General features: G+C 38.8%; 4 protein-coding genes across 6 annotated transcripts in view; 3 read left to right on the top strand and 1 right to left on the bottom strand.

Annotated features, from left to right (window-relative positions):
- The window catches only part of LOC107665758 (ras-specific guanine nucleotide-releasing factor 2-like), a 37,420-nt gene extending 34,724 nt beyond the window's left edge, over nucleotides 1-2,696 (top strand). Inside the window, exons 24-26 of the mRNA XM_016456770.1 lie at nucleotides 28-158; nucleotides 267-335; nucleotides 1,262-2,696. Coding sequence (XP_016312256.1) covers nucleotides 28-158; nucleotides 267-335; nucleotides 1,262-1,360 — 299 coding nt within the window. The 3' untranslated portion in view covers nucleotides 1,361-2,696. The remainder of the gene's footprint in view (nucleotides 1-27; nucleotides 159-266; nucleotides 336-1,261) is intronic.
- Nucleotides 2,697-4,300: 1,604 nt separating this feature from the next.
- On the top strand, nucleotides 4,301-9,353 carry LOC107665780 (creatine kinase S-type, mitochondrial-like). 3 transcript variants are annotated; one of them, XM_016456795.1, is made up of 10 exons: nucleotides 4,301-4,386; nucleotides 5,565-5,755; nucleotides 6,652-6,850; nucleotides 7,251-7,346; nucleotides 7,447-7,668; nucleotides 8,089-8,174; nucleotides 8,458-8,581; nucleotides 8,686-8,820; nucleotides 8,914-9,039; nucleotides 9,133-9,353. In XM_016456795.1, exons 2-10 carry the CDS (start codon nucleotides 5,607-5,609, stop codon nucleotides 9,247-9,249), a joined length of 1,254 nt encoding a protein of 417 aa, XP_016312281.1. In that variant the 5' UTR covers nucleotides 4,301-4,386; nucleotides 5,565-5,606; the 3' UTR covers nucleotides 9,250-9,353. The 3 variants fall into 3 exon arrangements, with proteins under 3 accessions (XP_016312281.1, XP_016312280.1, XP_016312282.1); XM_016456794.1 differs by lacking the exon at nucleotides 4,301-4,386 and having other exon boundaries at nucleotides 5,535-5,755; XM_016456796.1 differs by lacking the exons at nucleotides 4,301-4,386; nucleotides 8,089-8,174 and adding an exon at nucleotides 7,801-7,886 and having other exon boundaries at nucleotides 5,535-5,755.
- A 1,982-nt stretch (nucleotides 9,354-11,335) lies between these two features.
- Nucleotides 11,336-13,622, bottom strand: LOC107665763 (ubiquitin-conjugating enzyme E2 L3-like). The gene is made up of 4 exons (XM_016456773.1): nucleotides 13,567-13,622; nucleotides 12,570-12,665; nucleotides 12,264-12,450; nucleotides 11,336-12,180 (listed from the first exon to the last, which is right to left on the bottom strand). Exons 1-4 carry the CDS (start codon nucleotides 13,591-13,593, stop codon nucleotides 12,026-12,028), a joined length of 465 nt encoding a protein of 154 aa, XP_016312259.1. The 5' UTR covers nucleotides 13,594-13,622; the 3' UTR covers nucleotides 11,336-12,025.
- Nucleotides 13,623-15,960: 2,338 nt separating this feature from the next.
- On the top strand, nucleotides 15,961-25,850 carry LOC107665789 (hypermethylated in cancer 2 protein). Its single transcript, XM_016456812.1, has 2 exons — nucleotides 15,961-16,156; nucleotides 22,044-25,850. The coding sequence occupies exon 2, from the start codon at nucleotides 22,074-22,076 to the stop codon at nucleotides 23,757-23,759; it is 1,686 nt and encodes a 561-aa protein (XP_016312298.1). The 5' UTR covers nucleotides 15,961-16,156; nucleotides 22,044-22,073; the 3' UTR covers nucleotides 23,760-25,850.
- The last annotated feature ends 1,145 nt before the right edge of the window (nucleotides 25,851-26,995 follow it).

The following is a 26,995-nucleotide window of genomic DNA, read 5'->3' as shown; positions in this document are numbered from 1 at the left end:
ACTCTGTGATTTTATACTTAGTGGCGTATTTACTCAGCAGCTGTAACCCTCCATGTGTGCCCTATCTGGGCATGTACCTGACGGATTTGGCGTTTATCGAGGAGGGAACGCCCAACTTCACAGAGGAGGGTCTCGTCAACTTCTCTAAAATGAGGATGGTATTTAAACAGTTCTTCAGCTTGTGGTGTTTGTAGGACGTCAAATCTCAGGATTTCAAAAGACATCAGTGAACCTGTCTTCAAATGTCTGTTTGTTGTTTTTCACAGATCTCACACATAATACGAGAGATCCGACAGTTTCAGCAGGCGCCCTACAGGATTGATCTGCAACCCAAGGTACCATCTGAATGTACAGTGATATTATGGAACAAGTAGATAAAGAATTGCTTTAGGCGAAGTGCACACTTCAAGACAGAAGCTCATTGCTCATGCACAACTTTTAACCCTGTAAAACCTGACATGTGAAATAATTGTTATTTTTTGGACTTGAATTTTATTCAGAGACACAAACTTAGTAAAATATGCAGTTTGGTGCAGATGCTGATTATTTATATGATCAATGAGATCTTTATAACAGTACAGCAGATACTTACATAAAATGATATAAATATCAGTGGTCACTCCAATATATCTCCAATAATATGTCTTAGTAAGACAAGATTTAAATGATCCAAACATTTAATGCAATGCAATCCAATGCTGATTGAGAGATGAAGAAATAAAGGCTCCTCAGAAGATGTGAGATGTTCTGGAGGCTTGTGAAGATCATTCCTCCGCTGAGGAACAGTGAAAGTAAAGCTTCTGGAAACAAATGTTTCTCAAAACATCCTGATGATCAGATTTGAGACGCACTGATTTTTCAAAAAAAAAATTTGATGGAGAATCAAGTAAAGCTGAGCTGCTTCAGTCCAGTAAGTGTTCATCTGGAAATATTGCTTCAGTTATTCTTACATTTACTTTATAAAAATCAGTCAAGATTTGACAGCAGAAAGACTCGTGAAGCTCCAGCTGAAGCTGGACGTTTGTACAATTACACTAAAAGAGCTTTTACTTGCTAAAAAAGTCTAAACTATCAATCAGACGACAGAAGGCATGGAGTAGATTGAGTGTGACAGGTTCAACAGTAAAGTTTTGATCATGTTGAACATTTAGAAACCTTAGAAATTTGCATATCAAATATGATACAGTAGCTTTATAGGTTTAAAAGACAGACTTTGCAGTTGGTTCTCAATTTATGTAACGTATCACTGTTTTTCTCTCAGGTAACACAGTTCCTCCTCGACAAGACTCTTGTAATGGACGAGGACACACTTTATGAATTATCTCTTAAGATTGAGCCAAGACTCCCTCCTGCCAACTAAACCTAATGATAATGTTTACAACCAGACTCAGATATCAAAAAAACTTTTTATAGTCAGTTTGTGGGAATCTAAACTTGCATCTGAACTGAAGTCTGTCCACTATAGAAACGACAACCTATCCATATATTACTTTCATTCAATTTTGTATCATCTTTTTTTTTTTTTTTGCTGTAAACTCAGGTTTAAATGTGCCTTTTTGTAAATATGATGTACAGTTTCATAGTGCATATTTCTAGCATGATGCATTTTAATAATTTGATATTTTTTTTACCTGAATGCACAATATCAGTTAAAGTCTGATCATTCCTTTACTATAATGAGAATGTGTATGTGCAAACATATGTTCAGATGTCAAAAATGTGTGTGATTTGATGTTCGCTGGTCCAATTTTGACAAGCAAGTTTCTCAGTCAATCTGCCCGCATGTATGACAGTCATGTCAGTACTTTGATCCACTGGAGTTCGCTGAAATGTCAAAGCTCAACCAAGCACGTTTACGGTTTAGCAAAAGAAATATATTTTTACATTTGTCATTTGTTAATATTAGGTGTCATCTGTTTACACAGCATGTTGCAATGAGGCTGCATTTGCTCATTTAGCATGTTTCTGTTTGTAGAATTTTTTTGATATTTTCTGGCATGTGTGTGCATGAATCTGTACTTAATCATATTCTTAATTCTTCTTTAAAACATTTTTGTCTCTAACTTTTGGATTAACAATAGCAGATTTGAAGCATTTGTTACATATATTCTACACTTCAGAAATACTGTGATGGTACCATGAAACAGTGACTTTTGTACACTTTTGTACTGATTTATTACCATATCTGTGTACTATGGTATTATACACCTTACTCCATACTATGTTATGTGCAGAAAAGATACTTTTTGGCTGATGCAGAAGAAGTGGTTTATTGTTGATTTTGATATGAGCAGGGAATCATTCACTAGTTTACAGTTTTTGGTTGTTTTCATAAAGTTTACTCCACCCAGCTGTATCATGACAGTAATTCAATTTTACACAAATGTTTAAGTGGGCATTTAAGTCTGTTTTTGTACAAAGAGAAATAGTTGTTGTTTAATTCAAACATAGATTCAGCACAGTGTCCTGTTTATTTAATTGGGTATATATTCATTTATTTTAACTTTTACCTGGAACTTATTGATGTTGTAAACATAGGCAGCCCTGCATTGTTGTTTTTTATTTAAATAATGCTGTTGACTCATGCACACTTTCTAAAGAAGGGTCTTTTTTCCATAATTGATTTCACATCTTTTTCAGTCAATGACATAAATGTTCTGTACATTTATCCATAATGTAGCTGTAACCTTTGAAATAAAATTTGTCTTATCTTCTGTATGGTTTGTTTTCCATTATGCATTCAAAAGATCATTTGTATAATCAACATACGTTTTTATCATTCTGGCTAGCTAGCTTGTCTGTGCAAGTTACTTGATAATGGGATTATTATTGTGATTTAAAGAAGTATTCTAGATGACCACTTGTCTATTCTAGATGTCGTTCGCAGAATCCATAAAATGTGACGTCACATTTTACACGCCCCGCCCACAACTGCTTACAGATACTGCCGTATTAGCGGAGACCCCGTCCTGAGTGAGCCGCACACAATCCATCATGTTTATCTTCACGCAATAGCATTTAAAAGCAGCGTTCAAGTAAGAAATGTCTTCTAATTAGAGCTACAGAAATAATTCATTCAAGAACAGTGAGTGATTTCTGCTTTTATTTTATTGTTTGGGTCATATTAAAGGGGTCATATGATGCGATTTCAAGTTTTCCTTTCTCTTTGGAGTGTTACAAGCTGTTCGTGAATAGATAAGATCCCTAAAGTTGCAAAGACTAAAGTCTCAAACCCAAAGAGATATTCTTTATAAGACTGGTCCACGCCCTCCTAAAACGCCTCGTTTAAACACACCCTCACAATGTTAACGTCACTGTGTGGGAAGATTTGCATAACACTGCCCAAATGTTCATGCAAAGAAAGAAGACGTAACTTTATTGTTGCTGCCACCGCCGCCGCTATGTTGTGAAGACGCTGTGTGTTTCGTTGTAAAAGCGAAAATACTTTGGCCTTCCAAAAGAGGACACGACTAGAAATCAGTGGTTAAGTTGTATTTACAACACTGTTCAAGAACAGTTCAACAGTTCAATCTGAACAAAGTATTCAGATGTGTGCAGTGCATTTTATGGAGGACTGTTTCCTGATTTTGTCATTTCTCCGATCACAAATGCAGACATGGTTTTATGTTTACGCGGCGCGATGCAATGCAACGCGTAAAAAGACCGTATAAGTCATTATAATCCGTAATTATGTCCCCACTGGATGCAACAAATACCTCGTTTATAATGGGTTTGAATGTTTTTGTCTCGTCCCTCCGGCCGGACAGGGCATCACAGTATGGTAGGGGCGTAACATTTCCGTCACACGCTTGAGGTATTTGGCCAATCACAACGCACTGGATAGCTGGCCAATCAGAGCACACCTCGCTTTTCAGACTGATGAGCTTTGTAAAAATTTACGCGTTTCAGAAAGGCGGGGCATAGAGGAGAAACAAAAATGTACAGTATGTGGAAAATGTGTTTTTTGAACCTTAAACTGCATGAACACATTTCATTACACCAAATACACAAAATAATGTTCTTTTTAGCAACATCATATGACCCCTTTAACACCGTAGACTGCTACAAGTAACTGTATATTTCGCTGCTGTCACTGGGGACACCTGAGACTTATATTACATCTTGTAAAAGGGGCATAATAGGTGCCCTTTAAAGAGCTGGTAGTGGTTATATTTAAGAGGCTGCATACAGTGCAAAATGTTGGACTATGGCGGAAAGTCTCAAGGACAAGCCGGACGACAGACATGGGTTATGACCTGGCACTTACGTGGAAGAGGATTGGCCATCAGGTCCACTTCTAATCCCATATCCTGGGAGGAGCGCCAGCCTCCCTCACAGACTGTGTGCTTCCTAACACAGCCTACTGTAACAGAGGAGACTCTACAGGTAAAACTCTCTTCCCTTATACTACTTACAAAAAAAAAAAAAAAACTTAAGCTAAGTTTGAGAATTAGGAATTCCCGTAACTGGTAAGAAATCATTAATTGCTTTCCATTAAATTGTAAATATTGAAAATGCTGGATGCAAAGTGGTAAGCCAACAATCAGCTGTTTTATTTGCTTGGATATTTACTTATTAACAAAGTGCAGTGTAGTGTATATTTGGTACAACTTTTAATTATTTTACTCATTTGATATACTTAAGTTGTATTGAATGACTGTAAAACAGATTGCAGATACCTATATAGGTTACTATTTCAGTAGGAAGCATTTGTTGGAATCACTGTGCCATCTTTATGGACATTAAACAGTATCTTATTTAGTGCTATTCTCCTAACATTCTGGACTAATCCTTGAGTTAAAAGCCTAGTAATCCCCCACAACTCCGCCGAGAGATAGACCTTAAACCTCGGTCAAGTGCTGACGGGCCACCTGCTTAGAAGTATCACAGAGTGTTCATGGTTTTGGTGTATAATGTAGATCTGAGTTCAAGCTGCCAGATTCTGGTTGGGTCTTGTATACGCTTGTGTGACCGGTTCAGAATGTCACAGCTTGAGCACGAGGCCTCAGGGTAGACTGGTGCCAGTTGGGGCTCCGTTCCAAACCCTTCATGTAGTCTGCTAGTCTATTAATAACACTTTTTTAGAGTTCCAGTTGCAGTGTCAAAACGACTTTGTCAAGGATGTCACCAAATGTTAAAGTTTAAGAATCTGCTGTGGAGAAACCATTATTGATTGACCAAATTTTGGGGTTCCAAATTGTAGAGGTGTATTTGAAATATATTTTAAGTGTTCCTTTGTTTGGCTTCTTTGACAAAATATTACAACATATTGTTTGGTTTAAACTATGCCTTATATTTAGAACAGTTCTCAGAAACATTATAAAGGTCCCTCCTTAACTGTTCTTTAGAAACTGGTGAAGGAAAATTAGTAAAAGAAAGTATTAGAGTTAATCAACCAGTCTCTTAAGAAGGTAACCAGTCAGAAACAAGTAAGCTGCCATCTTAAATCAGGTGATACTTGTCAGCTTAGGGCACCATCAACTAACACAAAGTTTAGTTTGATAGCTATAGTCTTAAAAAGAAGCTATGATCATTGTGAAAACCTTGCCACCTTGTTCTACCAGTGCTGATCCCGTCAGAACTGTTTGACAAGAAACGGTGTGAAGATGGCAAGCTCATTTGCCAAGGTGATGTCGAGCCGTACCACTGGCTTGCTCATGGCGAGCCTTGGGGCTGGTGCTGTGGCAACTGGTTACTTAATGAGCGATAATGCTGCCGTCTCTGCAGATCAGAGGAGGAAACTTTACCCTCCCAGGTAAGCACTGGAGGTGTGAGTACAATTACATCCCATTGATAATATTGCATGAAATACAGCTAGTCATTATTTAATAAATATCTAGACTTGCTTTATTGATTACCATTTGTCACTTAACACATTGCATATTTAGCAATCATGTCAGAATAAAATGCATGAGAATCTAAGAAGAAGGGTGAGTTACTTTCTATTCCATCAGCTTACTTGCACCTGTTCTGTAATGTAAAAAATATGATCAGACGTAGAGGTCATGATGTACTGTGTGATGAAGTATCACACGTTAACTGAGTGAAAGGTAAATGGGTGGGAACATGACACTTAAATAGCTTATGTCCCGTCCCGCATGTCACGACGCCAAAGATCAAATCAGATCAGCAGTCCAAGATTTAAGTTCCTTGAAGGAGCCAAATATGAAGAGAGTTACTCTTTTAGGGTGATCCAAAACCAACATCCTACACCTAAATTCACACTAAACCTTCAACCGAGAAATGATCAGTCAGTCTCCTGTTACAGTCCTATAGATTTTGGATTTAGGCCCGATTCACAAGAAGTTAATCTGCCCCAAATACCTTCCTCAAGCTTTGAGATCCTCTAAGTCCAGACTGACTTAATCCTGGATAGACTTTCGGGTAGTAGTACACTACAAAGTCCTCACTAGTGTTGTCTTGTGACTTGACTGAATCTCCAACAGGTACACCATTCGAGCCAGTGCCAATGACAACTCTGCACATAGTGGATGAGTTGTACAGTCTTATAGCAGTAGATAGAAATGAGCCATGGGGCATGATAGCCAACAATTTGGACGTCATTTTCCTCTCAGTCATCACTTCCACAGGCTCTAGGTCTAACCCAATGACAGAACATGACTAAAGATGTGACTTTATGTTCCTCAACAGTGCTGACTTCCCTGACCTTCGCAAACACAACAACTGCATGGCCGGGGCACTAACCCCGGCCATCTATGCAAAACTGAGGGACAAGATCACCCCAAACAACTGGACTCTTGACCAGTGCATTCAGACTGGTGTGGACAACCCTGGTCATCCCTTCATCAAGACAGTTGGGATGGTTGCTGGTGATGAGGAGAGCTATGAGGTACAGCCATACATTCAAACTACCTACATGCTTTTTTTAATATGACATAATATCCAACTTCTTTTCCTAAGGTAGTTTTGTTTAATCCTTGATGAAAAGACCAGCTGGTCAATGGTATATGTTGCGTTTGGGATGCTGGCTTCTTAACCAGCTTAACCAGCAAGATTTCCTTGATCATCCTGCTTCACCAGAAAGACCAAGTTAAGGGTACAACTATGTTGGTCTGCTAACTAAACCACCACTAAACAACATAAACCAGCTTGGCCAAATCTAATCTATTATTGTATAAGCTGGACTTTTCAGCAAGTTCTGGCTTTACCTCTCCTCTCTTTTCAAGTTAATGTTGTGCAAACTAATCTAGAGACAACACCATTGACTTCTTTGCCAAATGACGTTGTAGGTGTTTGCTGAAATCTTTGATCCAGTAATCAAGGACAGGCACAATGGCTATGACCCAAGGACCATGAAGCATCCCACTGACCTGGATGCCTCCAAGGTGAATGCCTGTTTTTATTTCTTCATGCAAAATGCGTTTCTCAGATTCCCATTTAATTCTATTTTCTACCAACATTTCTTGGTTGTTCTTTATCTTTCAGATCCATTCAGGCATGTTCGATGAAAAGTACGTCCTGTCCTCCCGTGTACGCACAGGCCGCAGTATCCGTGGCCTCAGCCTTCCCCCTGCCTGCAGCCGCTCTGAGCGACGTGAAGTCGAAAGGGTCACGGTCCAGGCCTTGGCTGGCCTGAAGGGAGACCTCTCTGGTCGTTACTACAGCCTGACTGAAATGACTGAACAAGAGCAGCAAAGACTTATCGACGTGAGTTGCTTCCATAAAGTTCTTTCAGTCATGGGATACTTTAGTGCCTGGTTGATAATGTGATTGGGTTTAACTGAGCTGCTTCCACACATCATGTTGCTGAACTCTTCCTTTCATGCTGGCATGGCTTAGGAGCATTTTCTCTTTGACAAGCCTGTGTCTCCTCTGCTCACTGCATCTGGGATGGCCAGGGACTGGCCAGATGCTCGTGGGATCTGGTAAGGCTAGACGGAGAGAAAACAAGCCATGACAGTACAACCCCAACAGTCTCTTTAGTTCTAGACCCTTCTTCCCATCTTCCAAGTTTTTTTTTCTAGGTTGCATTTGACTCAAGAAGTGTTCCAAGTGTCTGGTCTTCCTCTAATTCTGTGATCCTCCTCCAGTTCCACCTACCTTTGTCTTCCTTTCATCCTTCTGTAGGACCACTTCCTGTTTGACAAACCTGTGTCCCCCTTGTTGACTTGTGCCTTTATGGCCCGTGACTGGCCAGATGCAAGAGGCATCTGGTATGGCTTTAGGAAGTTCTTGGCACAATTTGATCACCATTTATGTAACTAACAATATATGTCACATAAGAACAATATAAATATTCTCACATTTGCCTGCAAGCAAAGAATTGCATTCAGATAAAACTTTCACATGTAGATTTAATGTTACATTGAAGGCATGATACTACTGCAAGATGATACTACTGCAAGATACTATTGATTCATAAAACAAGCAGGACTTGCTGGCATGACGACAGTACAGAGCACCTTTTTGTCTTTTAAACATCCCATTATTTGCAAGGCATAACAACGAGAAGACCTTCTTAATATGGATCAATGAGGAAGACCACACCCGTGTCATTTCCATGGAGAAGGGTGGCAACATGAAAAGGGTGTTTGAGAGGTTCTGCAGAGGACTCAAACAGGTAAAACCACACGTCCTTCATACTTTTAACAATTAGCCAACTTACCTAGAGTTGTCCTATAAGGTTAATGTCTTCCATCTGTTGGCTGCCTCTCTGTTGGACAGGTAGAACACTTGATTCAGGAGAGAGGCTGGGAGTTTATGTGGAATGAACATCTTGGCTACATCCTGACCTGCCCATCCAACCTGGGCACCGGCCTCAGGGCTGGAGTACATGTCCGCTTGCCAAAGCTCAGCAAGGTAACAATAATTACCTTTATCTTATAGTGAAAGCTTTCGGAAGAAAGCTGTATCTAATGTTGAAATCTGTCTAATTCAAACAATTGCCTGTAGGACCCTCGCTTTGGCAAGATCCTGGATAACTTGCGGCTGCAGAAGCGTGGCACTGGAGGTGTGGACACAGCTGCAGTGGGCGATACCTTCGACATCTCAAACCTTGACCGCCTGGGCAAATCCGAGGTAGGTCATTCAAAATCAAATGGGTAAACTTGCATGGAGTTTTACATGCATAAGTTTCTCAAACTCTGGCATGACTCTGCTTTTCTTCACAAGGTGGAACTGGTGCAGCTAGTCGTTGATGGTGTCAATTATCTGATCGAGTGTGAGAAGAGGCTGGAAAAGGGCCAGGATATCAAGATCCCCGCCCCCATCCAACATTTTAGGAAGTGAGCAATGCTCTTTTAATGAAGGATGGACCCAGCAAGAGAAACATGGACACTCCTTCCACTAATCCCAAAATATGTGTATGTATAGAAAGCTCAATAAAACGAACCCTAAAACTACAAATGTGTTCTTATTTCTTTGCAACCACTTTCTTGAGCAACTGATAGAACGCTGCTATTGCAATAAACAAAAATACTTGGTAGCAGTGTAAAGAGCTACTTTTGTTATAACAGCAATGTTCTAGTTTTGTAACGTTGCTTGCTTGCAGTTACAGTGTAGACATCTTATGTTGCTGCCAGAAGCTTTTTACTCTAAAGTATTTAGCAGCAGGATGCCACTAACAATGTCAACACAGTTGCTCTGCCATCACAGACAGTAATGGGTTTATCATTACAAGGTTCTAGGAACCCAGTGGCCGGACACATGGCCCAAGCACTACACTAAGTCAAACCAAGACTTTTTTTTTTCTCCCAGATTTCTTGATGACGACTGTTTCAATGTCACCTACTCAGTATATTTGATCATCTGAGGAGTTGACGGAGTAAAAAAAAAATCTTTATACACTATGTAAGCACAGTGTTTGTCTGAAGTCTTTCATCAATTGTAAAATGCAGTAAGGTCAAATCTTCTTTACACAATGGTTTAAACTGTAATTAATTTAACGGCAGACACTGGCCTCCCATCGTTAGACAGACTAATCCAGTGGGGCTAATTTCTCCATTTAGAGCTGCTTAGTGCCGTATCTAATAATGCTAATCTTGGTTCTATACTTAAGAGAGAAGCGGGATGGGGGTAGGGGTGAATATGTGTGTGCTTCTACAAAATGGGTTCAGCGTGCTGGCTGTAGAAGCCACTGAAAAAACACAAAGGCTATTTTTAGAGGGTCTACATGCAACCAAAACCCAAATGTAGCCAATAATGATGGTAATAAAACAATTTACCGTCTGATAACATCACTGTACCTTGGAACCACCACGTTTTTATGGACAGAAGAACGTTGAAATATAAAAACACTTGTCAATATAAGAAAATCAGTCAATTATAGGTTAAATGGTCTAATCTGCTTATTATATACTCTCTTGTCCTGAAACAAATAATTGATAGAATACTGTAACTTTTACAAACTTACCAAGTGTGTATAAAGCTGTAGGTATGACTACCATAACTGAGAATTTACAGTTTGATTTATTTTTTGATTAAAGTGGTAGCTAATAACAAATGACCACAGTATCTGTCGTTGGTCGGCAATAACCGTACAAGTACTTGTGTATTTTGGTGGCAACTATGGTAGCTTGTTGTAATCAACTAAACTCATTTCTGAGCACTGAGCTCCCCACCCCCAAAGCAATCCTGTAGTCTATAAGAAAATATATTTAAATAGAATTGCACATATCGACCCATTTACCTTGAAAGTCTTTAATCCAGTATTGTAATCAGATCTTCTTCATAGTGGTTTGGCGGTTCATTTCACGTTTTCCTGGATCAGAAGCATCAAGACGCCCCCTAATGGCCATGATGAAGAAGTGCTTCATCGTTAGATGTTCAAGGTGTTGTTCAAGGTTTTTGTCTAGAACTAACAAAACATTACAGCTATTTTAACATTAATTGCATAACCCCTCAATCTAAGAAAAAAATGCTTCCTTAAACCTTGACAACTGTAATTTAGTACAGTGATTGTATCATTAGTATACTTATGTGTAAACTACTAATTTCTGCCAAATCCAGGAATCAACTAGTGAAAAGAGATATTACTATTCTTATACGACTGTATATCTCACATGCAGTTAAAAGGGAGGTTTAGTTTAGGAATTTGGTAACACTTTAGATTAGGGACCACTATTCACTAGTTGCTTATCAGCATGCATATTACTAGAATATTGTCTGTTTATTAGCACTTATAAAGCACATATTAATGCATGATTATATTCTAGATCCCTTATCCCAACACAATACTTAACATAACTACCGCAACTACCACTTTACTATTAATAAACAGGAAATTAAGAGTTTTTAGGGAAAACTTAGTTAATAGAGAATATTGTTCCTTAATCATAAAGAAATGTTTGTGTGTCCCAGAAAGGTCTTAAGATACATGATGTTCAGTCAGACACAAAGTCAAGTCAAGTTTTGCTTTCCTTTTTATGACATCATAAACATTATATCGATGACAGTGACTAGTTTGTGATTTAGTGAGTTACAAACTGAGATTATGAAGAACATGAAACCTTGTTCCACAGAAAACAGTGCAACCTAAGCAAAAAAAACTAAAAATTACAGAGATGAGAGAGAAATATAAAAGAAACATTTGCCACACACCTTTGACGTATTACGTGTTTTCATTCAACAAACTATTGGATTGGATTTCTTCAATGTCATAAATGTGAAAGTGAAACGACTTAACATTATACTCTGGTTCACCATAGTATTCTGCTATGAAAACAGTCGAGATTCATCACGCAGCAGATTACATGACCTGAACACATCTCTGTGCAATTTAAGAACAAATTAAAAGGAACAACCTCTTCGCCCCCGTCCTTCCCCACCCCCAAATCTCACCACTTTTATCGAGTTCTCATTCGCACGCTCCCCTCATCACAATTTTGACACGCTTCGACACACCCAGAGGCTGAGAAGTCACGGGTCCTTCTGCCGAAGGTGAAATGCGGCTGGGATGCTCCGCGGGGGACCGAGAGTGAGGGCGGACTGGCGGGGACTCGGATTGGGGGAAACGATTTTGGAGGAGTGGGCAAAGGAGAAACAAGGGAAACGCACCCATGCGATATCAGTCCACTGGCCGCTTCTCGCCATGTTTCTTTGTAAACTCATCTGCGTTCTTAAAGAATTTTTTACGGTCTTTTGAATATTCCTCCGCCAGGTCGGCCCTCAGTGGGTGTTCTGGTTGGGGGTCGTTGACGAGGGCGATGAGAGACTGAATTACTGGTGAAAGAGGGGGGGGGGACATATTTAATGCAGATATTATGGGTGTGAGGCGGATAAAATGGCTTAGAGACGTGCCATACCTTGGTCAGTTTTGGTTGCAGGTTTCCAGTTCTCAGCACTTATGACCGGCAGACACACTTGACCCTTCTCATCAATGTTCGGGTGGTAGATCTTGGTTTTAAATGTGATCTTGGGAGGTTTAAAGGGGTATTCTGCAGGGAATGTGATCTCAATCCGGAACGCACCTTTGTCGTATGGAGGGTTGTCCTGAAAAAGAAAGCGGGGTGCATTCGAAATGGTTCAAATTGAGAGATGATGGTGATATACAGTATTTATGCATGCAATTCATGCAAAAAAAAACACATTGGCATTCAATAAAAACTTACAGGAACAATGAGTCCTTGCCAGGTCAGAATGTTTGACTCATCCACCTGAATGCTGCGGAAATTTTTCATTCCAGACTTGCGGATTTCATCAAGTTCCTGTTAAACACAGTATATGAAGGTACAAAGAAACCAGATACTTCATGAATTGTTGAGAGATTTGAGAAACCACAAAGTGAGAACAAAATACTTTCGGTTTCATTGTGGTCGTGTGAACAATTCTCATCTACAGTTACAAATCTATAGTTAAACTTACATTGTAATTCAAGCCATTTGTATTTAAATCTGTTAAAATGGCATAAATTCACGCAAAATACTGATAATGCTGTTATTTTTATGTCTTGAACATTTAACAGGCTGCGAAGCCCAAGAGTTTAAAATATGAATGTAATCATTCAAAACTAAAAGAACTCATATATTTATAAAAAAAAAATACCATTAATTTTAAAAATATTTGGTCAATTACAAATGATTTCAAGGAAGAAAACAGACATACTTCCTGTTTCTCTTTCTCATAGTATCGTAAATTAAATTACACACTAAGAACACTTCAGAAAACTTCATCTGTTATATTAAAGTAGTTAGTATTCATTATATTTCAATTTGATCACGATGTTTGATTTGATCTTACTTGATAAACTTACAGATAAGGTAGTTTCTGTCTTATCTACTCTCATCATCTGTCAACGACAACACTCTTTAACAGACGTGCAAAAGTTTATTCTGAAGCACACCATAAATTAGACTCACCCAGAACACTGATTATCATATATGAGCTTTATCTTTATTTATATTTCCATTATAAGTGTAAATTCGAACTACGGCTAAGATCCTTAGCTTCTTCCTCATCATCCTCGTCACATATTTCACACCAGAGTGCTCTAAAGTTTCAGCTTTCCGACCAACCGTGATTCAAGTTCACATTATTCCTATTCACGGAGGTAAAGCGAGTAAAATATCTATTTAGTATGCATAAAAGCAGATTTTTCGGAATATTTACCTTATGCAGTCGCCTGCTCGCCGCCATCTTGGATTTGCCTTTGCCCACAATGCAAAGCGCGTTGAATTCCCTTCAGTCACTTCAAATAAACGAATAAAAGTAATAAACGATCATTTGTGCATCATGCGTGACAAATGCAGTGTTATTTTACCATCATTGGAATGCTATAATTGTAATTTTATAGTGTTAATTTTAGTTAATTTTGTTGTGTTGTGTTTGTTTATTTATTTATAAGTATGTCTATATAGTTTTCATTCATTTTAATTTCAATTTTAGTTATTATACTACATCAGGTTTTATTTTATTTAAAGTTTATACCTATTATTGTAGGCAACGAAAAAGTTATGCTTATATAAAACTAATTAAATTGTAACCACAATTGAGGAAGTAGCCGCAGATATTGCTGATGGCTATATATATATATATATATATACTATGTAAACAAGTAATTGTTAACTATGATGTTACTTTATTGCACCAACTTTGCATAGATGACAGCACAAAAGACCATGTCACAAAAATAAATATATAAGCAAACAAACAAATAAATAACCTTATGAGTGAGCATGACCCGGGACTCTACTAAAACAGTTCACACTTCAACCCCCGCAATGTCCAAACCAAAAGTACGCCTTCAGAGATACATATCCTTTACATAAAAAGTACAATAATCTGCTTCAATATGAGAAAGTACAACAAAACGAGTCCACTAGGGGTGTAAGAGCACTTTATTAATGCTGCACATTCTGTCCCAAACACACACTCTACATGTGACAGAATAATAATCACTCAACTGAGGATCAACTTAAGCCTGTTATTTTAGGCCACACATGTCTGCTTATTGTAGTATATGTAATTAAAGAATGAAACATTTCCTAAACTGAAAGAAAAAATAGAAAGTAAAGGGAATTTTTATCTTGGCATTTAATAAATACATCTTACATACATAGTTCCTTTTCTATACGTCTATACTTCCTTTTTCTATACTTTCTATAGTTCATCATGTTTAACATAGTTTCACTTCTACTGCTGTAACAACCTGTTAACGAATTGTCAACGGAAATTTCTTTACAAATCTGCTGTTCTTGTTGGTCTCTCAAAACACCAGGGGCTTGAAAACCAGAAGTATTCAGCATACAAAACAGCAAAACAGTCTGGCCTCAGTTAAAGATTTAATATTAAGATAAAGTTTGACTTAAACATGAAAAAAAAAAAACTATTCAAGCAAAATCAAAAGCTTGTAAACATGGTTCATTATTTTGTCAGTAAAATCTCTGTACAAGTGTCATTTGTATTAATAAGCGTTCTTGTAATTTAATTTCTAAGCAAATATTTATTGTAGCCAAGATGAATCTAATAAATATATCAAGATGTCGGCCTACATATAGCCTCACATTTCAGAAATTTGTGAAATTAGTAAAAACTTACACACCTGTAGGTTTGAAATCAGTCTTTAATATCAAAATTACATGTTTTTCCTTACAATAATGTCCCAAGGCATAAAAGACCCCGACAACATCAAGATGCATAGCTGACATATTATAGACTTTTTAGGCTACAATTTATATAAATGTATATGGCTAAAAAGCGAAGTGCTTAAAAAGACTTAGAAAATGCTATTGTATCTAACTGTACTGACACTATCAGATGATGAGAATACAAACACTTGAACTTGTTTGAGCTGAATAATGACACTATTGTCTTCCGCACAACTGTAATTAACTTTGCATCATTAACAGTTAGTTTATTACTGTAAAGCTGCTTTTAATACATCAGTAGGCTATTGTATATAGCACTATACATAAATGTGGCTTGACTAAATGCACTGTAAAAGTATTTATTAAATTAGTTTTACAAGAACATACTTTTTGAGTTTGTCTACTTCGCTTACTTCAATGTGTTACTTGTTTTTAGTGAAATTGACAGACAATTTCTGAGTGAAAACTATTTCTATGCCAATGTATTTTTCGGTGTATTTGAGAGGCTGTTTTAACCACATTTTCCCCTCAAAATCAAAAGTACACTTCTACAAGTATTCAATGCATGTATATTTTAATATAAAAGCATGTATAATTAGCCTACTATACTAGAATTAGAAATGATAGCAACCCCTCTGAGCATGATGAAGATGCACAGTCTCTCTCTCACACACACACACACACACTTAGGCGTAATGGTTTTTCTACTGTACAGACCGTATATTCTATTGCCCTACACCAACCCTACCCCTAAACCTACCCCTTACAGATACCTATGTCATTATACAAATTTATGTCCTCATTTGTCACAAAAACGCGCACACACACACACACAGTAGCATTTGGATTGCAAATGTGGCAGCAGCAGTGGCAGGTCATGGCACGTTACACCATCTCAGGAGCCCTGGGCTGTTTAGGAAAATGAGAGTGTGAGGCTGGCAGAGGCAGGGCATTTACCCTCTCTCCCCCTCTCTTTACTGCCTCTTATTCAAATTTGGGTCAGGGGTGAGGATTTCTCACGTCACACAAGCTTGCAGGCAAGATGGCGCTCGGAAAGCTGTGAGATGTGAAAACAGAAGGACTGTTTGAAGAGCTTCTCTCGATGCATTAAGGTACATATACTTTATTATTACATACGCGTTTGTTTTTGTGTTGTGAGGGGGAACGTGCGTGCGATGTAACGGGGGTTTGTGAGGGGTTTCTTCTCTTGTTTTTGTTTTTTTAAAGAAACACTGATTCCTCCAACATACTGCTCTTATCGCGTGCCCACTGGGCTTTTAATGCAGACACAGCGCGAGCGCAGCCTGGCAGGGGCAGATATGTGTGTTTTATCAAAAGCATTGTACCTGTTTCAGCGTGGCTTATGCAGTAATCAAATGCATTGTTTAAAACATGAAATACCTGTATACTGCATCTTTATACTTTACTAAAAATAATTAATCGCCAGCTTGATGGCAAACCTCGATCAGTGGCCCTTTATGTGGCCAGCATTCCTGTTTCACCTCTCTTTCAGAGTGTGTTTTACCTTTAACGTGTATAATGCTCATATTGAATATTTGTGCATGGTTTTGCATCGTTAATGCATGCATTAAACTATCGCGTTTAGCATTTATAATGCTCGTTTATAATAATGTTTTGCATTGTTAATCCATGCATTAAGATGTCACAATGAAGATTTTAGGTTATCCGTGTTTGTTTCATTAAATACACAAAAGCAAACCGCTATTTATGAGTGGAAAGCTGATTTATAGTGGTATCTGTTGAGTCTTGCTGTGTTTGTGTGCTCGTGCATTCGGATCATCATGACTAGGTTGTATTATGAAGCAACGTTGGATTATTAGTTTGTTTCTTTTGCAGTAATGAGACATACGAGTCATGCAAACATGAAGATAAGTAACTTTGTACCAAACGTTGTGGTTTTATGCTACAGTTTATATGGGAGAGTATATTTTAGGTGTTGTGACAGCTTACCTTTGCCTCTGTCAATGTAGTTTGGCATGCAATTAGATATTTTTAATTTCTTGTAATGTTTGTACATAGATCCCTCTTTATGAGGAAAAATATCCTAGGTGCTTTGTTGTTTTGCATTATGAAGTGCATTTGAGGTTCTAAAGTGCTTTTGTGGTTTTAGTCATCATGGCTCTCATTGTTATTTAAATGATGCATAAATGTTATATAAAATTATTTTACTTCTATATCTTGAGGAGAGCTTGAAGGACCCTTTTAATCTCATCTGTTTTAATGGGCTGGGGGAGGGGGCTTGTTTTACAGTGGTTGGTGGGTTTAGAACAGTGCCACACCATTAAAGTAACTCCCTTTCTTGGTGACAGTTTGCTTGAATGAGACGTAAAATTACTTTTAACCAAAGATATGGCCATTTTGTGTAAGGAAAGCCTGTTAGGAGCCTTGTGCATGCTGTCGTGATGAATGTTTTGAAGGTAAGCAAACCTGCAGATGCATGCTTTGCTTTCCTTTGGCGCTGATGTTTAGGTCCATGGTCCAGTGAGGCTTATCTTCCAACTGTAGAGTTTGCTTCCAAACGCTTCTCGACGAGATCGGGCTGGCCTTGTCGTAATTGTTTTGTTGTCCTTTTCAAAGGTCAGAGAAAACGAGAATAAAAGATGTTTAACAGATGTAGAGGCATTCATGTTAAGATCTAATCAATACTCTTATGAAAGGCAGCTCTGGGTTTCTGCTTTGAATAATACAGATGATCAGATCTATTGAGTGAGCGGGGTGGGACCGGCGCTTGAAGACAGTTTATTTAGAGTCATTATCATTGAGAAGATCATTATGAATTGTGTTGTGGGTTTGCATTTAGACTGAAATCTTATTTCACACCCAGCTGAGTATTTGTTTCCCTTTAAGAGGAGCACAATCTTTTCCTCCTATTCTTTGTGAAATTTACGATATTTTTGACAGCTTTACCTGTTCATCTAGTCATGCCACCTGTACTACTAGTCTGGTCTGGTTGGGTAATAATGATGGTTTTACTTATTTTTAAAAAATTCCCCTTATGTTTTATAACAGGAAAATGGCTATAAACCTTGTTTGAAATTATTTAACTTGCGTCTATTTCCGTTCTTCACCAGAATATAGGTTACCCTGTATTTATTTGTTTAGTTTAGATGTGCATGCGTACATGTCTGAATGCATGCATTGTGTGGATGTTGCTTTAAGGCATCACCCCATGTCTGAAATCTTGTCTAACATGCTTGGCATGTTTATTGACTAGATCCTTTTAACCTGGAACCTTTTAACCACTTCTTGGGCAAAACAGACATTACATGATTGTGTTGGGATGTTGACGAATACAATGTGATTTATCTGTTGAGGGTTGTTCCAGGGTTGCTCAATCTGGTTGAGTGGTTGTTTTTGTGCCAGATTCCCTAATTCTTGATTTACGTTAGAGAAATGTTAGGCCTACATTTTAAGAATTTTGTGTGATCTTTGGTTTCAGTGATTTTGTTTTTAATTAAAAGTGTGACATGCATAGAAGTGTATTTGAAACAAGTTTATAACAATGAGGTCTTTTGATGTCTTCGGACAATTTTTAGGTGTTATGAGTCTGATTTCTCAGGTATTCTGCAACTTTTAGCCCAGCCCACATATGACGTGCACGTGAACCCAGATGCACTTTTAGTTTATCTGCAAAATACAGCAGTGCATGCCTGGACAAATGCAAGAAATGTACTGCTGCTTTCAAACAGTATGACAGCATTTGAAATGATCAATAGTGTAATCATAGTGCAAGTAGGGCTGTCGCGGTGAGGGAATTTCCCTTGCGGTAATTTTGAGGGCTGTCGCGGTGAGGGAATTTCCTTTGCGGTAATTTTGAGTGGCTCAATAGCGCGGTATGCGGTATTATCGCCATACACATATATATATATATATATATATATATATATTTGTGTGTGTATGTGTTATGATATAACTAATGAGGTCATATTCAAAAGACAATGAAACCGAAACCAAATAGCGTTGAAACAGGAAGTGAAGTAAACTGAAGAGAATGACAAAATAACGGTCCGCAATATAATTCCGATATCGATATGAACTATTTATCTGAAACATGCATGAAGTGTAAAACGAGAAGGGCATAACCTTACGAAAATATAAAACACGTAGAAATCGCGGTTGCTGCGGTTCTTGCATTCCTCTGCGGTTTGCTCGTCAATAGCGCGGTATTGCGGTTATCGCGACAGCCCTAAGTGCAAGTTGACTTTTTGTCAGAATTGATTTAATGCATGATTCTGGTCTTATTGTGCATGGTTCAGTGCTTCATTTTAATAAAAATTAAATGAAATAAAAATCTTAGCGTACACTGTAAATTTTTGTTGTTGTTGAACATTCATTTTCTGATGTGTCAGATTACAGATTTAATGGTTGAATACAGATAGAAGCTAGTCTGGTTTGTGCAGTTGTTTTGTCATCATCGTTAAGAAGATTTCATGCCTATTCTTGGGCTGGAAATAAAATCCCATCCTTCATTTAGCACAAATAGGGCATAACATTGAATGAAAAGCACACGGGCCGTGGACGAAGGCCTTGAATTCTTCAGATAAGTGATATTGTGTTATCTCTTAGTTGAGGTCGTTCATCAGATTGTTTGGATCAGGTTTGCTTGGCTTCCAAGTTTTCTTGGATCTCTTGAGGCTGGTGGTTACAGTAGCACTTAGACCTTAATGTCTCTGGGCACAATCTATAGAAGTGTCTCTTATCAAGTTAACCTGCCTGATGTTATTAAAACTCAATTTGCAGCAGTGTTTTTGGAAATTTTAGTCCCCTTAAATCTTCACTGAAAAATTCAGGCACTTTAAAAATGTTAAGTGTTTATGGCTGTCATTTTTTGTTCTTAATTTGCTGCAGGGTAGGCTAGATATTACATGTTGATGCGTCTCATGAATAATGTTTTGTTTTGCCAATGCCCTCTTTCATAAGAGTAAAAGTACTCTCTGTGTTTTAAGACAATAAAATCAGGGCCCCAGGGGTCCGTGCCACTGGATAAGCTTGTTTATGAGGTTAAGCGCAGTCCTTGCCAGACTTGTTTACCTGTGTTGTTACTGGCCACTTTTGCACTTTGACTTTTTTTCCCGACGACAGTCTCTCTGATTGGAGGGATCGGAATGTCGAAAGAGCAGTCGAAAGACCAGCAGCATCTTATCAAGACTTGTGTGCAGCTTCTAGATAAATGCGTTTCTTAAATGTCTTTTGTTTTTTGAGCAGTGGGTTTTTGGTGCTATCAAAGTTTGCCCAAACAGTCGTGGTTTATGGTTATCTATGCAGTTCTTTGACTGTACTCCTGTGCTTGAGGCCTATAAATACCCTGAGAGATGGTATCATGCGATAGGGTTTAGTTTTAGGGCTGGGCATACTGGTTTTTATGAGACAAGTAAATGGAGACTGTCATTTTGAAGATTTCAGGGTTCAGACTTGTATAGGTTGTGAACATGAATGTTATTAAAATAATCAGCCTTTTTTCCTTTATAATGAAGGATGAAATGGCTAAAAATTAAACTACTAGTTGTTTATTTTTTTTGCATTAACCGTTCTTTAATCCGTGTTTTTTTTTGTTTTGTTTTTTAGTATTGCATTTTTTTGCCTTTTTAATGTACCACATTGGTAGGACTTAAATATCTTGTGAAATACATTACATATTTTTTTTCACACCTTCCTGAGTCATCATTAGTCTGCTTTTAAGCAGTCTTAAACTGAAAATTCTGCTGACTGATTGGTTTCCTGTCCCCATTATTGGTTTTGGCTCAGTTGTACATTGCCATCATGAATTAGCTATAAATAGTTAATCTGAGATAGACTGACTTGGAACCACAGATAAATATTCAGCATGGTACATAAGCAGATCTGTAGTCACCTTAATTCTGTTTTTTAGGCCTATTTTAAGCTTGGTATTTATGGATTTTGTTGAGTCTAATATGCAAGAGTAAGCTTTTACAATAATCCAGTACAAAAAAATAATAGTATTCAATTGGGTGTTCCACAGGGACGGGTACTCCACTCATGCTAATTTGTGTTGTTAATTGTTAATAAACAAGGCATTGAATAATCACAACGTTGTGAATGTGAAAATGCCTGGGCATTGTGCAAAGGTAAATCCCTGTTTTTCCCATTGACACGCCAATCTTGACTGGTCTAAGTGGCAGAAACCTTGTTTGCCGCATTACAAAGATTCTGCTGCAAGCCGTGGCCTGTTCATCCTGTGGAAATGGTGCTGGTTTACCTGTTTCCCACCACACCCTTGGTGATATCCCAGCTCAGGTTTCAAGCTGTCTGTCACACAAGCTAGTCGGTGACGTCCACTAGCCTTTTTCACCCAACCCCCCATATGTCAACAAAGGGACTGACCCTGGAGGCTGGCATTAATGACTGCTGGCAGGAACGTTAAGCCTTAGTGGACGCCCTCAGAAGAAAAGAATTTGTGTTACTGTTCAAGCCTTTTATCCCTTCTCTGCTTTTAGCCGAAAGTTGAGAATTTGTACACACTTGACGAATAAGATGCCAGCTTATGCATACTATGAGAAGGACTTTTTCCACAAGTGTTCTCTGGCAGAAGAAACAAAAGTTTCCGTAGTCTTGATTTGTTTAAAGTTAGAGCGCAGAATTTCTTAAGAGTTTATGTGGATTTGCTTGAGAATAAGAGTAGCAGCTTTGCACATTTAATGTTTACACTCATTCTTTGTTAGTAAAATGTGACTGATGTAGCATTGCACAGGGTTTTGTCCAATTAGATGCACTCTACAACAGGAATGACCCTCCCCCTGTGATTGGCCAGTAAGTAGCAATAGCTGTGTTGTAACTATTGCCTGTTTAAAAATAAGGATTGGGTGCTTCAATATGCCACACCCAACTGTGAATACAAAACCAGAAAGTCAGCAAAAAAGGTCACTTGGTGTGAACTTTCTAGTCAGTGTTTGATGTAGGACATAAAACGATATGGATTTTTTTCCATTACAATGCATAACAGTGTTTTTTCTCTTTTAGGTTTCATAGGTGAAGAAAAATAAGTTGGAAATGGAATTGCCAAATCATGCCAAACAATTGCTGCTGCAGCTAAACCAACAAAGAGCCAAAGGTTATCTGTGTGATGTGATCATAGTAGTAGAAAATGCCCTTTTTCGGGCCCACAAGAACATCCTGGCAGCCAGCAGCATCTATTTCAAATCCCTTATCCTTCATGACAACTTGATTAACCTCGACATGGACATGGTCAACCCGTCGGTTTTCCGGCAGGTTCTGGACTTCATTTATACTGGCAAGCTTTTGTCGTCTGATCAGTTCAGTGACCATAATTTCAATGCCCTTCTAACGGCAGCAAGCTACCTCCAACTTCATGACCTGGCTGCTCTCTGCAGGAAGAAGCTCAAGCGTAATGGGAGATCCCTTCTTAATAAACCAACCACACCTACCAATGGAAGAACGTCTAGGAACCAAAGGCTGTCCTCTACACCTGTAACTCCAAACCAAATGTCAGGGTTAAAAGACAGTGAGAAGACAAAGAGGCATGAGGAGCTACTCAAAGACGACTTGTCTGAGGACGAGATGTTTGTGAGAAACACCCACTGTGCAGCCTCAGCAAATTCGCTCAGTCCCTCAACGAGTAAGAATGGAAGCAATGGCAGTTGTGGCATGCAGGAACTTGGCCTAGACCTTTCCAAGAAAAGCCCCTCAGGGAGCACAGCCACTGAAGAAGTAAGTCCCAGCAGCATCCCACAAGGATCACCTCAGTCTGCCTCAGAATCCACAGCCAACAGTGCCTCATTTGATGATAACACCAACACGCAGAACCTCACCGCTGGAGAGCCCATGGAGCTGGGCGGAGGAGAATGCGAAGAAAGCCAACGGCCTCCGGACATCGAACAGCATAAAAGTTCCCGGCAGGTCACCCGGCAGAGGCGGAAGCCCAAGAGTAAAGGCAACAAGGGCGAAGATGCAGAACGAGGAACTTTACCCAACGGAGTTGCCAAAAGATTGAACGTGGCTGGGGAGAGGCTCCCTGGTGGAGGAAATGGCAATTCCGAAGTATCCTTCCAGTGTAAAGATGATGAGGAAGGTTTAGAGAATGGACAGGAGCAAAGTGAAGAGAGTGGACACAGCGAGAGTGAAGGTGGGCGGAATAGCGCCAATTACGTCTACCGCCAAGAAGGCTTTGAGCCTGCCCTTGGTGACAACCTTTATGTTTGCATCCCCTGTGGTAAAGGCTTCCCGAGCTCCGAGGAACTGAATGCCCACGTGGAGACCCACACAGAGGAAGAGTTGTACATCAAAGAGGAGGATGATGATTCCTATCCAAAGGAAGATGAAGTAGAAGCGGAAGACTTGTCTTCACAAATAACCCATGTCCATGGCACAGAGTCGCGTCGCTTCAGCTGCTCGGTCTGCAACAAGAGCTACAAAGATCCGGCCACTCTTCGACAACATGAGAAGACCCACTGGCTCACCCGTCCCTTCCCCTGCAACATCTGTGGCAAGATGTTCACCCAACGCGGCACCATGACCCGCCACATGCGCAGCCACCTGGGGCTGAAGCCATTCGCCTGCGAGGAGTGCGGCATGCGCTTTACCCGCCAGTACCGGCTCACGGAGCACATGCGGGTTCACTCAGGTGAGAAGCCGTACGAATGTCAGCTATGTGGGGGCAAATTTACCCAGCAGCGTAACCTCATTAGCCACCTACGAATGCATACCTCCCCGTCATAAGCCAAAGACAACTTGAACAGGAGACCCTCAGCAAAAAGAGTCAATGCACACCTCTTCCTTTTGAAGTACACTGCAAGGAGCCGATAACCCAAAGCAGGATTCTCTTCTGCTGTTAATTACAGGAGGAGCCTTTCAAACAACGAGCCCCAACAATGGAAAGAATAAACCAATCGGTATGAGTTTATGGGCATATGATTTTTTTTTTCTTTTTGAATTTTGCTGTGAATGTAAAACAGGGGTACTAATGCTGTTGTATGATTCCTTGGGATATTGTGACCACTCTCAACCACTGCAATCCATGCATTGCTTTCACGAGTCCATGTGGTCTGTCTGATTGTTTAGGGTTTTGGGTGTCCCAGAAATATTCCTTCTTTCCATTCTTGGTCCTTGATAAATTATGACTCTCGAGAGTTCTGGTGGTATATTTTATGTAAAACTCTCAGCAAGGTTTGAGCTTGTACTGACCAATTTATTCTATACACAAAGGTTCTAATTCTTTGAAGTGTCTCCTAAGGATCTCAAAGATAGTGTTTTCAGACATGCAAGATGGCTTGTCTGTCATCATTTAAGTGGTGTTTCATAAAAGCTTTGTGCATCCAACCAAACATTTCCCAGTATACCTACTCTGCACATCACATCCATTGGCTTAATTCTAGGTGTAGCTGGAAAACAGGGTCTTTGTAAGTTTTGTACTGTGGTTGATGATTCGGTGATCAGATTTAGCATGGATTTACCATAATGTACCCTGCTCCTACATCTGGATGCAAGCCAATGGCAAAGTGGTGACGAGAGGCCATGGGTGTCTTTTTTGTCGTTTACTCACATAGTATATTGGGGTTTACTCTCAAAGAAAAGCCAAACTTAAAGGTACTTGTTTTTAGATTTCTTTAGATAACTTATTGGTATGCTTCTGTGAATGTTTTAACTGGAAGTTGTTTCTTTTATTTCTTTGGGATCAGAGAGGGTTGGGTTGGTTTGGGTGATGGGTTGGGCAGGGTTCATTTTAGTGATATTGAACTTCAGAAATTCTGTCGGTACTGTTATTTTTCACTTTTTTGATTACGTATTTTCCCTTCACTGAACAAGGCGAGTCCGTAAGGCTTAATTAAGAACAATACATTAATTGGAACTATGGAGGTCTCTGAATATAGATGTCTAAAGTTTGCTGAGGCTTTCAAAGTAGTTGTAACCTGCCCATCAACAAAGGTTTTAAGTTTTTAAAGCATTAATGTAGAGAATAGCTTCTTTGGGCGCATGTATTTAAGGTATTGAGAGTTTTATGTCAGAGAAATCCAAAGAGAAATTTAATACTGAGGAGAATGGCTTACCAACAAACGTTTCCTGTAGAATATCCCTACCAAAGTTTTTAGATTGCATTGCAGGAGGTAAGGATGTACTTTTGTCTTTTAGTTCTTGACGAAGAGCAGTGTAGTGGGATGTTAGTTTGTACTTGACATTTTACTAAAAACCAATGAACTTCTGGTGGTTGGTGGGCCTCTGGCTTTCCATTTTTTTGAAGTTTACAGTAGTTTTTCAAGAGTGTCTTTTGGATTCTTTCTTTGTCTGCAGAGAGACTTTGAAGAACTTCAGAAGGACTAATTTATTTTAGTTCAGACCAAGAGAAAACCACATAGCAATTGTCGTAGGTTCTTGTGTTACATGTTGACCACACTTGGAAAGCTTACTGAATAAGGAGGAATTGATGCACTGGATTGCTTATTAGCCATCAGCCCCAAATAAAACCTTGTTCTAAAACCATGCTAAATTACATGGCGTCAAGTAAAAACCATTATCATTTACTCATTCGTGGTATTATGTAAAGTATGCATGTTGAAAAGAATTTAAGGTTATTCAAAATGCTGGTAATTGTGTTGGGTGAATGTTACATGATCAGTGTTGGGTAGATGCTGATGGATATATTTATAGTTCAGTGCTGAATTCTTTGCTGCCATCTTCAATTCATAACTCTGTTACGGATTAATTATTTCGCCAATCCCAGTGTATCACATTCCATGAGTAATTCTTAGTAGGGCTGGACGATTAATCGAATGTGATTGTCATGCGCATTGTGATAGTAATGCCGGTTCTGTAATCAGCAGGAAATCATCATCACGTGCTTTCAGATGGAGCAGAATTTACTACACATAGCCGTAGTTCACTGACAAGTTATGCAAAAAAATCGCAGACAATTTTATTGCGCGATCCTGAAATCGTTTGCGATAATGACAGCTGTTTGCATAGCTTCTCAGTGAACTACGGCTCTGTGTAGTAAATGCTGCTCCATCTGAAAGCATGTGAAAATACCACGTTTAATAACATATTTTTACTCCAAACTCACTTCATAACGTCAGTTGAGTGTTTGATTGAGTTTGGTCTTTATCATCTTAGTCCATTATGCCACGTTTTGCGGTGTGGGAGGAAAATACTATATACATATATACATTATATTAATAAACTGTATATTGAATTTGATATGTAAAAGCATCTTAATACATTAAGTACAGAACCGTGCTTCACTGAAAGATACGCATGACAATCGCAGCTTCTGTCGAATCGCGATCTCGATTCCATTTCGATTTATCGTGCAGCCCTAATTCGTAGCCTTCTTAATTTAAAAATCTTAATGGCATTCCTTTTTTTTGGGATATTTTTTCTGGTTCTTTCTCCAAAGTCTTGTGTTTGGGCTTGCTAATGATGAACTTTGGGGTGCAGCTATAGTCGTGTTAACGGAGTAGTGTTTACAGACGCCTTTTTCCTGGAATTCTTTCGGTCTTTAATTTGCCTGCTCAAACTTTGTTTTTTCATTGATTTTTAAAGTCGTCTCCATCAGTTATTCAAGTCAGTATACTGAAGACTTGTGCAACTCATTCCATTTACACACAGTATTCATGGGATTTCAGCATAGCACCAAAGCTAACCAAAATAGCCAGTTATATTTAACTTTAACCCAATGCAAGTAACCAAAATGTCTTATTTTCTAAGTTGTGCACATCTTGGATGTTAGATTTTGTTTTGTTACAGTATAAGTGCGCTCTGGCGTTGATACACACCTCAACTCAGGAGACTTTTAAAATATTTTTTGTTGTCAAACGTACTGAACAGGACTCCAGGAAAAGGTTCCCATTGATATCTTGCTAATTTACAAGCACTTAATTTGAATACCATCAAAAAATTATGTCTTGGGTGATACGAGGCTCTGTCGTTGATTCCAGCATTTGAGACTATAGCTGAGAGAA

Source organism: Sinocyclocheilus anshuiensis, unplaced genomic scaffold, assembly GCF_001515605.1.
Source record: "Sinocyclocheilus anshuiensis isolate Anshui unplaced genomic scaffold, SAMN03320099.WGS_v1.1 scaffold743, whole genome shotgun sequence".
Classification (NCBI taxonomy): Eukaryota; Metazoa; Chordata; class Actinopteri; order Cypriniformes; family Cyprinidae; genus Sinocyclocheilus; species Sinocyclocheilus anshuiensis.
Note: the sequence above shows the minus strand (reverse complement) of the source record. Positions and strands in the feature narration are given on the sequence as shown.

What these genes read in the sequence shown, in the direction of transcription:
- LOC107665780 (XM_016456795.1), top strand. Translation starts at nt 5,607, where the DNA reads ATGGCAAGCTCATTTGCCAAGGTGATGTCGAGCCGTACCACTGGCTTG. An exon ending in AGGAAACTTTACCCTCCCAG is followed by an intron (nt 5,756 to 6,651) that starts GTAAGCACTGGA and finishes GTTCCTCAACAG; the next exon opens with TGCTGACTTCCCTGACCTTC. An exon ending in AGCAGCAAAGACTTATCGAC is followed by an intron (nt 7,669 to 8,088) that starts GTGAGTTGCTTC and finishes ATCCTTCTGTAG; the next exon opens with GACCACTTCCTGTTTGACAA.
- LOC107665763 (XM_016456773.1), bottom strand. Translation starts at nt 13,593, where the DNA reads ATGGCGGCGAGCAGGCGACTGCATAAG. An exon ending in CGAGCAGGCGACTGCATAAG is followed by an intron (nt 12,666 to 13,566) that starts GTAAATATTCCG and finishes TGTGTTTAACAG; the next exon opens with GAACTTGATGAAATCCGCAA. An exon ending in GGCAAGGACTCATTGTTCCT is followed by an intron (nt 12,451 to 12,569) that starts GTAAGTTTTTAT and finishes TTTCTTTTTCAG; the next exon opens with GACAACCCTCCATACGACAA.
- LOC107665789 (XM_016456812.1), top strand. Translation starts at nt 22,074, where the DNA reads ATGGAATTGCCAAATCATGCCAAACAATTGCTGCTGCAGCTAAACCAA.